At 42.9% G+C, this 14656-nt stretch overlaps 1 protein-coding gene across 4 annotated transcripts in view; it reads left to right on the top strand.

Moving 5' to 3' along the window:
* The window catches only part of CTPS2 (CTP synthase 2), a 135461-nt gene that overhangs the window by 26069 nt on the left and 94736 nt on the right, over positions 1-14656 (top strand). For all 4 annotated transcript variants that reach the window (XM_069946281.1, XM_069946282.1, XM_069946280.1 and 1 more), the window contains one exon: positions 3251-3402. In XM_069946281.1, coding sequence (XP_069802382.1) covers positions 3251-3402 — 152 coding nt within the window. The remainder of the gene's footprint in view (positions 1-3250; positions 3403-14656) is intronic.

Below are 14656 nucleotides of genomic sequence, written 5' to 3' on the forward strand. Positions count from 1 at the left end.
TTCCTGTATAACATGGTGATGTCACTTCCTGGATAACATGGTGATGTCACTTCCTGGATAACATGGTGATGTCACTTCCTGGATAACATGGTGATGTCCCTTCCTGGATAACATGGTGGTGTCACTTCCTGGATAACATGGTGATGTCACTTCCTGGATAACATGGTGATGTCACTTCCTGGATAACATGGTGATGTCACTTCCTGGATAACATGGTGATGTCACTTCCTGGATAAAATGGCATAGCATTGTACAGTGTCTATTGATTGCAGGTAAAAGTCCCCCAGTGGGACTTAAAATGTGTAAAAAAGAAAAAATGTTTTTATAAATACCCCAAAGCCCCTCCTCAAATAAAAGTTAAAATTACCCCCCTTTCCCATTATGTAAATAAAACATATAAAAATAAATAAATAAATTATATACCGTAGCGTGCGTATTTGTCCAATCTATTAAATTATAACTATCGTCATTGCAAACGGCGTAAACGAAAAGAGGGAAAAAAAGCGCCAGGATTACCGATTTTTTTGTTACATTATATATATATATATATATAAAAATTGTATTAAAAAGTGATCAAAAAGTCCGAGCTACACATATATGGTATTAATAAAAGGAAGAGATCATGGCGCAAAAATGACACCCCATACAGCCCCGTAGGTGAAAAACGAAAACCGTTATATGCGTTACAATAGGCCCATTTTATTTAATAAAAAAATATAACATTAGAGAATGTGTGTAAACCTGCATATGGTTGTGTTCGGACTGACCTATAGAATAATAGTATAATGTCACTTTTACCATGTAGTGCATTACGTAGACACAGGAACCTCCCAAAAGTTACCATATTGCATTTTTTTTTACGATTTTACCAATTTATATCTTCATAAATAATATATTTGGGGTTCCATCATACATGTTATGGTAGAATGAAAGACGCCATTACACAGTACAACTACTACTGTAAAAAACAAGCCCTTACATGGCCTGTAGATAGAAAACAGAAAGTGCTTAGAAGGGGAGGAGGGAAAAACAAAAACACAAAAATGAAAATTTGCGCGGTCCACTGGGTCATTTTGGGCCTGGTCCATGAAGGATTAATAAAAAAATTTTGCTGGACTTTAAACGCAGCCACTCTTCTCCTGCAAATGAGAGTTGCCACTCCTTCTTCCAGTATTGGCAGGGATTTTTGGCCATTCATACTTTACATTACTGGGCCGTAACCCTTTTCCCCCTGAATTTAAAAACAAATAAATCCAAATTTGGCAAACTAGTCTCCATATAGCACATAGCAGTGTTTTAGGGAGATCCAATTGCAGATTAGATCTGCAGTGATACAATTTCCAAGCGTTATAGGTCGCATAAACCATTGGGTTGGAGCTCTCGAGTGTTTCCTTATTTCGGAGAGGCAGGAATAAGATGTGGTTAAGGTCATAAGGACCCACATCTCCATTCTCTATGTGTACCCAGGGGGTCAAGATGTCCAATTTTCACCATTTCCTCAGGGAAGAAACTAAATTTGCGATGTAGTATGAATGTAAATCCGGAACATTCATGCCTCCTGCGTGTTTATGTTTATAAAGAAATTTGTGGCTACCCACGTTTTTTTTCACCTGCCCATACAAAAGTGTTGACCAAGCGTTGTTGGGGTAAAAGGATAGGCACCATTCTAAATGCATATAGAAACTTGGGAAGTAAAAATATTTTAAAAGTGGACACTCTGCCGACATTTCAAATTTGAAGAGGTGTAGATTACCCATCCATGGCGCTCCCCCCTGACAGGCTGGTGGCCGGAGCCCTGTGCGACCGCACTTGTTGCACATAGCAACGGCCGGCCTGCTCGGGGGGGCCCCTTTAACCAGTGGGCCCGGTGCACGTGCACCATGTGCCCTCTGGTTAAAGAGGCCCTGGGACCAGCCCCTTACATGGGGCATAGAAATAAAGCCCAGACAGTTCTTGAGATAACACAGATATAGAGACAAAGTGAGGACAAGAAGAAATTTGTGAGCAGTTAAGGTTGTGTATAAGCCATATGGGGACATTTATGAAAGTTACAGCAGGGTCGCACGTCAGGGAGAAGGCACAGATTCGCCCCTTCTCCCAGCCATACACCTGCCGTCTCCCTCGCTCGAAGGAAGCAGAAGAAGTTTGGATGTAGAAAGATTCCATTTAAAGGGGTTATCCAGGATTTTATTTTTTGCAAAAAAGAGCACCCCCCCTGTCCTCAGGTTGTATGTGGTATTACAATTCAGCTCTTTTTATGATAGTGGAACTGAGTGGATAACCCCTTTAAAATAGGACATAATAAATAGAGAGCCCAAATAGTGAACCCAGTCGAACCTTGACAGAAAGTGGAGACAAAGCCTACACAGTGAAAAGTAGATGTTGGCCCGAGATTACTATGGCTCATACAGCTTTGTTAGATTGGAAATAGATTGGAAATCCTGGCTCCATCATAGAGATATTAGAGGGAGAATAGATAGAGATCATGATCTCTATGTCCCCATCCCACAGTCTTGAGACTCTCCTCTCTCTCAGACGTCTCTTCTACTGTCTGTAGGTTAACAAGAAGAGGAGAGTGTAGTGTGACGGCAGGGGTCCTGTCTAGTCCGTCACCCCGGCCTCTTTCATCCAGACTGTCTGTTTCATATTTTATGTTTGGTGCATTGAAGAAATAAAGTCAGAACAATCCTGCAGTTCTGGGTTCTCTCCTGTCCTGCATATTAAGCGGATGTAGTCAACTATCTCAGACTTCACCGTATGCGTATGATAACTTCCACTATAAGGCTGGGTTCATCCTGCGTTTTTGCTATCCTGAGGGTGGGTTCATACTGAGAAATTCTCGCGGATAATGTCCGTGGAATTCCGCAGTCTGTGCGCGCGCACTTCTTTCGGCGGATAGCGGAATACGCCGGACCATAGAATGGTGTGGAAAGGCGCGCGGACAGATAGCGGAATTCCGCGGACATTATCCCTGAGAATTCCTCAGTATAAACCCACCCGAAGTCTGTGGTCCCACAACGTCTTTTTAGTTAAAAAAAAAATTAAATAAAAAAAATAAGCGTTTTTTTTGCACTCACATCTGTTAATAATGCTCATTATTTCTACCATACTATATCTAAAGCCTCCCGGTGTCAGGTATCAGCTCCTGACATGCAGCACTCCCTGCCACTTTACTATAGAGAATATAAATACTTTATTTTTCTTATTATTATTGTACTGTGGGTCTCATCAACGATAACTTTATTTCCAGGTCATATTCATCCACGATGTGTCATCTACCTACCGTGTACCCATTTTATTAGAGGAGCAGGGGATTATTACCTACTTCAAGCACAGACTGAACCTTCCGGTGGACGATAAGCCGACTGTGAAGCTTCTGAAATGGAAGAGAATGGCTGACAGGTATGGTAGTCTGCACTGATAGTAGTGCGCACTGATTATAGTGCGCACTGATTATAGTCCTCACTGATTGTAGTCTGCACTGATAGTAGTCCCCACTTATTGTAGTCTGCACTAACTGCACTGATTATTGGCCGCACTGATTGTAGTCCGCCCAGATTGTAGTCCGCACTGATAGTGGTCCGCACTGATTGTAGTATGCACTGATTGTAGTCCACACTGATTTTAGTCTGCACCAATAGTAGTCCCCACTGATAGTAATCCCCACTGATAGTAGTCCCCACTGATAGTAGTCCCCACTGATAGTAGTCCCCACTGATAGTAGTCCCCACTGATAGTAGTCCCCACTGATTGTATTCCGCACTGATTGTGGTCCGCACCGATAGTAGTCCGCACTGATGGTAGTCCGCAATGATATTAGTCCGCACTGATTTCTCCTATATCCTTCTCCTGTGTTCCTAGCCTAGTGTACCAGCGTATGGTTTTCCTTTTCTTCTTTATCTGGTTTCTTTTTTTGGTTTATAATTTACAGCTAAAGATGAAGTGCATGCCTCCTTAAAGGGAATGTATCATCAGAAAATGACTTATTGTATAAATGATGTTTTTATGTTAAACATATTTTTCAAGACTTCTTGGTGACACTTTTTCTCAGTTTCCTAATTTTCCATTTTTCTATCTACATCAGTCATGTCAAACTCTGTCCCGCGGGCCAAATCTGGCCCTCGGTGCCATTATTTTTAGCCCGCCAGGCATTTCAGAGTTTTAAATACATCTGGCCCGCCATTGGCTACTATATAAGAGACTATGGGGGAGGGCTGGCTACTATATTAGCCTATTGGGGAGGGCTGGCTACTATATGAGACTATAGGGGAGGGCTGGATACTATATGAGACTATGGGGGAGGGCTGGCTACTATATTAGCCTATTGGGGAGGGCTGGCTACTATATGAGACTATTGGGGAGGGCTGGCTACTATATGAGACTATTGGGGAGGGCTGGCTACTATATAAGAGACTATGGGGAGGGCTGCCTGCTTTTTTTCTCCTTGCCGTAATGCTTTTATTTTTTCACCTTCAGATCCATGTGAGAATATTTTAGTTTTGTAAGAACACAAGGTCTATGAAATATGCTGTGAAACTGGAAAGAAAATCAGTACTTTTTATTGATATCTTACTTTTTAGGATCACTGTTTTGGAACTTACACTGTATACTTTGCAAGATCACAAATTGGGAAGTTTAATAGTTTGGGCGGTTCTGCTCGGGGCGATACCAAATATATTTATTATTTGTTTTGTTTATATTTTTTTATTTAAAAAAAAAAGTTTTTACACTTATTTGTAGTCCCCCTAGGGTACTTCTATGATCATAGAGATCAGAGCAACACGTAGGAAATGCATTGATCGCTCTTATCATCTCTCAGTTGCTACAGGTTTCTAAAGTCAGCCTGTAGCAAACCTATCCCAGAGCCAAAATAGCCTGGGCGGTCTAGCAGAGGCCTGGGACTGTCTGTGGAACGCATCAGAGTGCTGAGCCCATGTGTAGACAGGAATGAGAAAAGTCCAGCTGCCAACAATAGAAGGAGTTTCAGAGTGGACAGAATAATGTTTATGCATACAGTACCTATATATCCTGTTCAACTCAATACTCAGACAGTATACAGTGAGCTCCCTCTAGTGGTGGTTACAGGCAGACAGACTTCTTTGTTTACACAATGGACAGAATAATGACCTTGTGTCACTGTCGTTTAAATCAATAATACAGGCGATTTTAGAAAACTTTGTAATTGGGTTTATTAGCCGAAAAATGCATTTTTATCATCAGAAAGCAGTTTAAAGCTCTCCCCCCTGTCTTCATTGTTCTCTATAGAGAGGGGAGGGGTGGAGGGAGATGAGGCACCAAAACAGGACAGCAAAGAGTTAATTTACAGGTACACCATCGGCTATCTTTTCTGACAGTCAGCACTGACCTCTCTGACCTCTGAATACAGCTTTCACACAGGTCCCACGGTATAATCCTTTGTTCTCTGCTCTCTGCTGGTAACTTATCTCCCTCCTCCCTTCTCCATACTGTAGGTTACACAGGGCTCGACTGATGTAAAAGAGTCGAGATTTCCTGATAATGAGCAGTGAATGAGAGAGAGGAGGGGGGGGGGGCTGTGGAAAGTCTTTTTGTATGCAGATACCTAATAAACCCAATTACAGAGTTTTTTTTAAATCGCCTGGACTATTTATTTCTGCAAAAAAACAAAATTAAACAAAAAACTTAAGCTTTTCTCTCTGTCTCCTCTCTCCCCCTCCCTTCTGAGACGGCTGACGTAAACAAGTTCCTTACTGGCTTTATCTGGAACATTGTAGCTTCTCTGTAATGCTAGGAGGATTATTCTCAGGTCAAAGTTGCTGATGAACTTACTGTGATTAATCCTCCCAGCATTACAAAGAAGCTACAATGTTGCAGATACAGCCAGCCAGTAACTTGTTTACATCAGCTGTCTCAGAAGGGAGGTGGGGGAGACAGAGAGAAAAGCTCACATACAGATATTTGTGCATTCAGCAGAAAGCACCAGCTGAGAACTGGGGGAAGGAGACTGAATAGATAATAAGTATGGAAGGAATTGTTAGGGGCCTATTCCACGGAGCGATAATCGGCCGAATTGGAGCGATAATCGGCCGAATCGGCCTGATTCGGCCAACTATCGCTCTGTGGAATAGAGAGAACAATCAGCCGATGATCGTGTCATCGGCTGATCGCTCATTTAGGTTCAGACCTAAAATCATCGTTCGCCAATAGCGGTGCACAGCGGCGACCGACGATTTCAGCAGCATCATACATTACCTGTCCGGGCTGCAGGTCTTCTCCTTCTCCTGGTCCCGCGCCGCAGCAGCTTCAGAGCGGCCTGTCTGAACTGACAGACCGTTTAGCCAATCACTGGCCAGAGCTGCTGCGGCGCGGGACCGGGAGAAGGAGAAGATCTGCAGCCCGGACAGCTAATGTTTGAAACAAGGGCTGCAAGGACATCGGTAACGATGCCCCTGCAGCCCTCGCTTAACGATCATCGGGGCCGTGGAATAGGCCCAGTAAACGAGCGCCGATCTAGCAGATTGACGTTCATTTACATCGTTGATCGGGCCCGGCTCGGCCCGTGGAATAGGACCCTTAGTCTCACCATGGGCAGCAACATATCAACAGTCATGTTTGAGCGGAATACCCCTTTAAATTATTCATATTTCAACATTCTTGGATTAATCATAGCTAAGTAGATTTCAATTAAATGGGGTTTTTCATGCTGAAAACTGTTTGTCATTATGAGGAGTGATCTTCCCCGGCTCTTCTCCCCTGCTGCATTGTAACTAGTAATGCTCTGAGCCATCGCTGCTGAAAGGGCTGACATATGACTTTTAATGCCGAAATCTGTGAAGTTATCTAAATTCACAGGCAGAAAATCCCGACGTCTCTGCTTCATTATGTGAATACATTGGACAATTTAAAGTGATGCTCAGGGCAACGTTCTCTGTTAACAGATTCTTTTTTTTTCCCTTTGGTAAATTGATTTTTATGACTTTGTTCCTCTTATCAGTTTACATAACAACAAGGACAAAAATGGAGTCTAAGTGCAAATTAGCCGAATTATATTACTGTGACCTGTCGGGGGATGTCCTGTCCTTGACAGATAACCAATGACCTTCTATGATGCCTTTGAAGTCCAATTATTTATGTGCAGAGCTGGTTCATTATAATAATCCAATAATCTATCACATGTGCACAGATTTTTTTTTTTTAAATCAACTGGTGCCAGAAAGAGCCAGAGATTTGTAATTTACTTCTATTAAAAAAAAATCTCCGGTCTTTCAGGACTTATCAGCTACTGTATGTCCTGCAGTAAGTGGTGTGTTCTCTTCAGTCTGTCACAGTGCTCTCTGCTGCCACCTCTGTCCATGTCAGGAACTTTCCAGAGCAGCAGCAAATCCCCATAGAAAACCTCTGCTGCTGTGGACAGTTCCTGACATGGACAGAGGTGGCAGCAGAGAGCACTGTTCCAGACTGGAAAGAATACACCACTTCCTGCAGGACATACAACAGCTGATAAGTACTAGAAGACTTGGGATTTTTTAATAGAAGCAATGTACAAATCTCTGGCACTTTTTTGCACTGGTTGATTTGAGACAATTTTTTTCATGCTGGAGTACCCCTTCACGCTGGCTTCACACATGGTGAATTTTACTAGTTACAGTACAAACTATGTGAATACAAATTCCAGAAATATTTTCATATCTACAGCGTGACCATTCTATTTTGGAAATTTCATGGATAGGAGTGGAATAAGAGTGAAATCCATACTGAATCGGCAGTGATGGTCATCCCGTGACTTGTCGCCATTGAGCCCTAGGCTTTGATGGAGCTCTATTGCAAAACCATGTACAACTTTTTGACAGGTGTTGCATTATTTCTTGAATCCTGGAAAACCCTTTAAATCTGTTATTGGATTTATTAGTTTGAAATGACAAATGTTCTACATTGGTGGAACGTCTCTTAAAGGGAGCTTGTCACATTAAAAATAAAGTTTGATCTGCAGGCATCATGTTATAGAGCAGAAAGAACTGAGCAGATTGATTTTGATATATTTATGGGGGAAAAAATCTGTAGAACTAGTAGTTCATTAATTTAAAGGGAATGTGTCACCTTTAGTAAGTCAGATACTAAAACTTGTTCTTTTATTCTATTCTGTTTCTATTTTCTGACTTTAATTTTTTCATTTAACTTTTTGTACATGGTTATGGAGGCGGCCCTATTGCCTGGGCTGTTCTTAACAGCATTTAGTGACATGCTTTACAGCTAGCCTCATGGACATAGATGACAATAGACAGACTCTGAATGTGAAACATTACTGAGTGCGCTCTGTGACCTGTGAAGAGGTCATTGCACAGGGAGCTGCTATTGTCTCCTCTATTTACTGGTGTCACATGACGCTGCAAGGCTGTACAGATCATTTTACAGCAGTCTTCTCTTATCACTACAGACACAACAGGAAGTCTCAGATTAGTTTTAGCCCCAGTGGTGAGAATGAAAACTGCAAGATATCAGGATTATTTTATAATATAGATAGAAAAATCGGAAAAAAGAAAATTTTTTATCAAAAATGTTTTGAACATATATTGAACTTATACAATATACAAAAAGTTTCTGATGACCCATTCCCTTTTAAAAAAAAAAAACATGAAATAAAAGAGCAGGAAGGTAGTCGGGTGCGGGAACATAACAAACAATGTATACTTACCTTTCCCTGTGCCTTGTATCGGCGCTACCAGGTCCAGCTAATCTGGCGCTTCATCTGCTCGGCAGTCAGCTTATGCATCGGCTGTCCTTTGATCTCTGTGCTGCTCCTTCCCGGATGCCTGGAAAAACTGGATCCAGTCTTGGGAAACTAGAAGTTTCCCAGAACTAGATCCAGCTTTTCCAGGCACCTGGGGAGGAGCGGCATAGGACAGCCGATGCATAAACTGACTGCCGAGCAGATGAAGCGCCATCGCTTTGTTTGTAATGTAAATTGGCTCATCTTTCATTCAATTTCTATCCTGTTCATAGATCCATACATGGACCAGACATGAGTAAATAAATATTCATATAGTTATCTATGTGGGATTTATGTCCCTTATCTATGTAATTCTGGACAATATTTAAAGGGGTTATCCAGCGTTAGAAAAACATGGCCGCTTTCTTCCAGAGACAGCACCGCTCTTGTATCCAGTTTGGGTGCAGGTTTTGTAACTTGGTTCTATCAAAGTGAATGGAGCTTAATTGCAAACCACACCTGACCTGGTGACAAGAGCGGTGCTGTCTCTGAGGTCCCCAATCTGTAAACTCTGTAAAGCCACAATCGCTCCAGTCCCCTGGGCCTACTAGGAATAGCTGTGAGCATAGGTGTCAGCCGCTGATGTCTCACCATGAAGGATATTGATTGCTACAATGCCAGACTGTATTTCTCTCTGCTGGAGATTGATATTATTTCCAGCTGTTCCAGATAATATTTTTTAATGAAACATATGGCTCTGAATGTTAAAGAAGTCACCGAGAAGAACACAGCCCTGGTAACACCACCCTCTCATAGCGGTAGGTGATGTCTCTACAGGACATCCGGTGTAAAGTACTTTTTAGCTTTCTTCCGTCATTCACGTTGCAGTAAATTCCAATATCTATGTATCCGGGCTTCTTTACCGTGTTTGGCTAGGTTCACACTGCATTTTTGCAATCCGTTTTTTTTCATCCGTTTTTTGCAAAAAAACGGATGGAAAAATTGATGCATTTGAGTGCATTCGTTTTGATCCGTTTTTCTATTGACTTTCATTGTAAAAAAAGGGATCAACACGGATCCGTTTTTTTTTTACGGACACAAAAGTAGGGTCAGCTACGTTTTTGTGTCTGTCAAAAAAAAACTGATCTGTTTTTTTCTTACAATGGAAGTCAATGGAAAAACGGATTAAAACGGATGCACACAAATGCATCTGTTTTTTTTCATCAGTTTTTTTGCAAAAAACGGATTGCAAAAATGCAGTGTGAACCTAGCCTTTGCCTGAAAATAAGACTGGCAGGGTGCGTTCAGTGAATGTCTAATTTTTCCATGAAAAATAATTTACATGTCACATGCACAGCAGCATGGACAGAGCATACGATATGGTGGCTTCCGCCCACCAGGGGGAGCTCACCACAGCACACACATACAGCACAGCAGGGACAGAGTATGGTATGTCGGCCTCCGGCCATCAGGGGGAGCTCAACACAGCACATCGGTACAGCACAGCAGGGACAGAGTGTACAGTATGGCAGCTTCCAGCCACCCGGGGGAGTTCACCACAGTACAATTATACAGCACAGCAAAGACAGAGTATGGTATGGCAGCTTCCGGCCATTAGGGGAAGCTCACCACAGCACATTGATACAGCACGGCAAGGACAGAGCGTACAGTATGGCAGCTTCTGGCCACCAGGGGGAGCTCACCACAGCACACTCATACATTACAACAGGGACAGAGTACGGTATGGTGGCTTTCAGCCATTAGGGGGAGCTCACCACAGCACACTCGTATGGCACAGCAGGGACAGAGCGTACGGTATGGCAGCTTACGGCCACCAGGGGGAGGTCACCAAAGCACACTCGTACAGCACAGCAGGGTTAGCATACGGTATGGCGGCAGGTGATGGGATAACGGTAGACTGCGTGCAGCTCTACATCTGGTGGTAGGAGATAACGGGGATGGCGGCAGGCAACGGCCTCTTGATGTCTTGCCTGGACATTATTAATTGACGATCACGGAAGGGAACATTGAGGTTGGCGGCAGGTGACAGTCTTCATGTCCTGCATGCAGCTGCTCTGCAATGAACGGTGACAGTAGGGGACAACGACGGCAGTCTTAAAATAATCCCAGCTCCATGTCCTGGTGTTCTGTACGGCGGCCATGCTTCAAACAAAAACTGTGCTAGGTCTTACTTTCGGGGGAGGCTTTATATTTAGCAATTCAGCAAAACCTCTATGTTTAAATCCTGAACATACTTATAATATGCGACCTGCCACAGAGAATCGGTAGACATGGTCGACATCACTATTGGGTGGGATTTAGCCTGCTCAGCCAATCAGTGACTGCAGCGGTGTTCTGCCCCAGTCACTGACTAGCTAAGTGGGGTGTCAGCTGGGTCGTGACATAGCTGGCCGGACTTCTTTAGTAGTTGTCCGAGGAATGTTCTGCCACGCTAAATACTTCAGTGTTTTATACCCTCCACCATTTTTGTAGCCCGTCTTTGGACCTGTTTTATTTTATCCCTGTTTCTGTAGGTGAGGTCTCCAGAACTGGACACAGTATTCAAGATGTGACATCCCTTATGGCTGCTGAAATGGGGGACACTTTCTGTTTCCAAAGTAATAAAAAACAAAGACCTTCCTAAGTCAGTGGGTAGTGGGTAGACAACTCAAGGATTTAGCTTTTTTTAGTAGTACGGAGAAAGAAAAACTTGCACTGTATGATATGTAGACACCACAGTGGGGGATAGTGGATATATGGATTTTCCAGTGGAAATAGCGCTTTAATCTACTAAGCCGCATGGTTTTTAAATAAAAAATGACCCAGATAATATCCCAGCCCTGACGCTCATTACTATCACTTAGTCCTGTGATCTATCCCTGACCTTCAAGTGTTTAGGAAGTAATGGTATCAATAAAACATTACAGGAAGAGTTGAGGGTCTTGAAGGGATCCTGTGATCTTGACCAAGAAGCCTGATCCGGCAGCATGGTATTATAGGGCAGGACTGTCTGAGCAGATCAATGTATAGTTTTATGGGGAAAGATTCAGTAGAAATTGTATTTTATTCTCTGAATTATCTGCTTATATTTAGGAGTCCAGGAGGCGGTCCTTATCAGTGACTGTTATGTAAATGCTTATACAGGGAAAGCATTGATTAGGACCCCCTACCGGAGTCCTAAGCATAGTCATACTTTTATCCTTACAGTAACGTTTCAGTGCAGCACTGCTAGTATAACGGGAGCTCGGGAGCCGACACACTGTTATACCAGGAGGCCCTCTGTTACTACGTGTAGCAGAGGGCTGGCGCTTCATGCTGGCTGCCGGCTTGAATTAACACGTCAATTCTTTGGGCGGATGGTGGATTACGTTTGAGAATATCATTGAGCCTATGGGATAGGCGGAACCATAAGCGGAGTGTGCCGCATGTATTCTGTAGTGTGGACGTACCCTAACTGGAGACTAGAGTGGTGCTGTCTCTGGAAGAAAGTGGCCATGTTAACACTGAGCAAATTCAGTGGAATTCTGTGGCGGAGCTCTTTGCCACCTGCCTCAGTGTTATACAGGCTGTCTATGGGAGGGCTTGTGCGCCTCTGCTCTCCACTCAAAGAATTTACATGTCTATTCTTTCAGTGGAGGAACTGGATGCATGCGAGCCCTCCCATAGACAGCCTGTATGACACTGAGGCAGGGGGGATCCCGCTGAATTTGTGTGTGAACATACCCTAATGCTGGATACTTTATGTGCCAGTGAAATAATGCAGCTCTTCCTGCACATAAATCTCATCATTGATGGTAGGACCAAGTTCCGTCTCTCAGAACGACCCCAGACATGATCTGCACCAGATGAACACGAGACCCGTCCCTTGGTGTGCCGTATTGTACAGAGCCAAGAAAGAGGAAACACTGCGACTATAATATTTTTCTGTAAATAATATCACATTGTGAGGTCTCTGCCCCAGATCACTGTACCTGCACTTGGTAACAGCAGAATCTCTAGTGATAGAAGCTCCATTAATCCTTTGGCCCCAGCAGAATACTATCAGTACTTCTCCGGAGCTCACTCTTGTTTTTAGCCTCTTCAAACAACAGTTTTAAGGCAACTCGACACTAATATTTCTAGAATTGTCTGAGCTGCAATTTCAATCCATTTGGTATATCCACATTCCGGTAATTCTATGTTTTCCGCTATTTTTATGCTGTCATTTTCCAGTGACTAAATCAATAGGAATAACTTATTCTACTTGTTCGGGAGCTTTTTTTTTTCTTTTATTTTCTTTTCGAGTCTGAAATAGAAGGGACAGCCAAATATAATGCACTTACCTGTCTCCTGGTATCTAAGCTTGTCATTGCCTTGTCAATCCAGATTGTCCCAGCAAGGGACGTCTTTCTTGTGAGAGCTCAGGAGATTGATGAACATGTGGAACCTGTCCAGGGACAAGAGACAATACGCACCATTTAAGATGCACTCAGGATGTCCTTCAATCCGCGACGGTATCCAGTGCATGCAGATGAGGTGACCATAGACATCGACGGCTCATTGATTAGTCGGTGATACACCTACATGCATACAGCCTAGCGGATGATTACATATCTCTGATGTCTGCGTTATCAATGTCTCTGGTAATCAGCTCATCCAGACAATTCCTTATAAATTTTGAGACATCGCTTAGTGAATATTTACTTTTCTGTAACTGTATCCGGCAATTGACAATGGCATATTACATCATTTCTAATACAAAGGATTGCTGTTCCATAGGCTGCCCTCAAACACGTTCTTTGTCAGGTAAAAAAAAAAAAATGTTTTTTTTTTTCATTTATTTGCATTTTTTTCTGGTGTTTTTGACTTTATGTATGAATGATCTTTTTTGTGGTTTAGGCAGTTTTGTGTGCCAAACACTCTGCCATCACCTGACCTCTCTGCTGGACGACAAAAAGGTGACAAAAACGTCAGAAAAAAGACACACCATACTCACAGCAATGACGTTTTTGAAACAACCGGTACAATCCCATTGAATTCTATGGGAGGAAAATGCCACAGTTCGCCAAAAAAAAGCCACCCCCTCAGCAAGCTGCATTTTGGAAAAACTGCCACAGAGCCTGAGAGGAGAGAAAAACAACATGGGGGAGATTTATCAAACTGGTGGAAAGTGAAACTGGCTCAGTTGCCGCTAGCAACCAATCAGATTCCACCTTTCATTCCTCACAGACTCTTTGGAAAATGAAAGGTGGAATCTGATTGGTTGCTAGGGGCAACTGATCCAGTTTCACTTTACACCATGTTTGATAAATCTCCCCCCATGTGTATAAGGCCGATCCTTAACTTCCATTGACCTCAAGCTAACATCTGGATTTTTAAGGAGACGTCCAGTGAAAATTGTTATTAAAGTATTGCTTTTTTCCTTGCATTTACTACTGCATTAAGGCTTTACTTCCTGGATAACATGGTAATGTCACTTCCTGGATAACATGGTGATGTCACTTCCTGGATAAAATGATTATGTCACTTCCTGGATAGCATGGTGACGTCACTTCCTGGAAAACATGGTGATGTCACTTCCTAAATAACATGCTGATGTCACTTCCTGGATAAAATTGTGATGTGACTTCCTAGATAAAATGGCGATGTCACAACCCGACTCCCAGCGCTGTGCGGGCTGTGGCTGCTGGAGAGGTTAATGGCAGGGGGACACTGAGGGACGCAGGGCACTGGAGGGACACTTAGCATCTCCAGCAGGAAGTTATCCAGGAAGTGACATCACCATGTTATCCAGGAAGTGACATCACCATGTTATCCAGGAAGTGAACCCTTGATGCAGTAGTAAGTGCAGGGAAAAAAGCTCTATATGTGCATTTCCTGTAATAAGTGTATATTGGTGATTTGTATAACTTTTGGGGGGTAATACAATACTTTAATAAAAATTTTCGACGGACTTGAATGTGAATGGCAATGTGAAGCCAGTTTTAAAGG

This window comes from Dendropsophus ebraccatus, chromosome 11 (genome assembly GCF_027789765.1).
Source record: "Dendropsophus ebraccatus isolate aDenEbr1 chromosome 11, aDenEbr1.pat, whole genome shotgun sequence".
NCBI classification, from domain to species: Eukaryota; Metazoa; Chordata; class Amphibia; order Anura; family Hylidae; genus Dendropsophus; species Dendropsophus ebraccatus.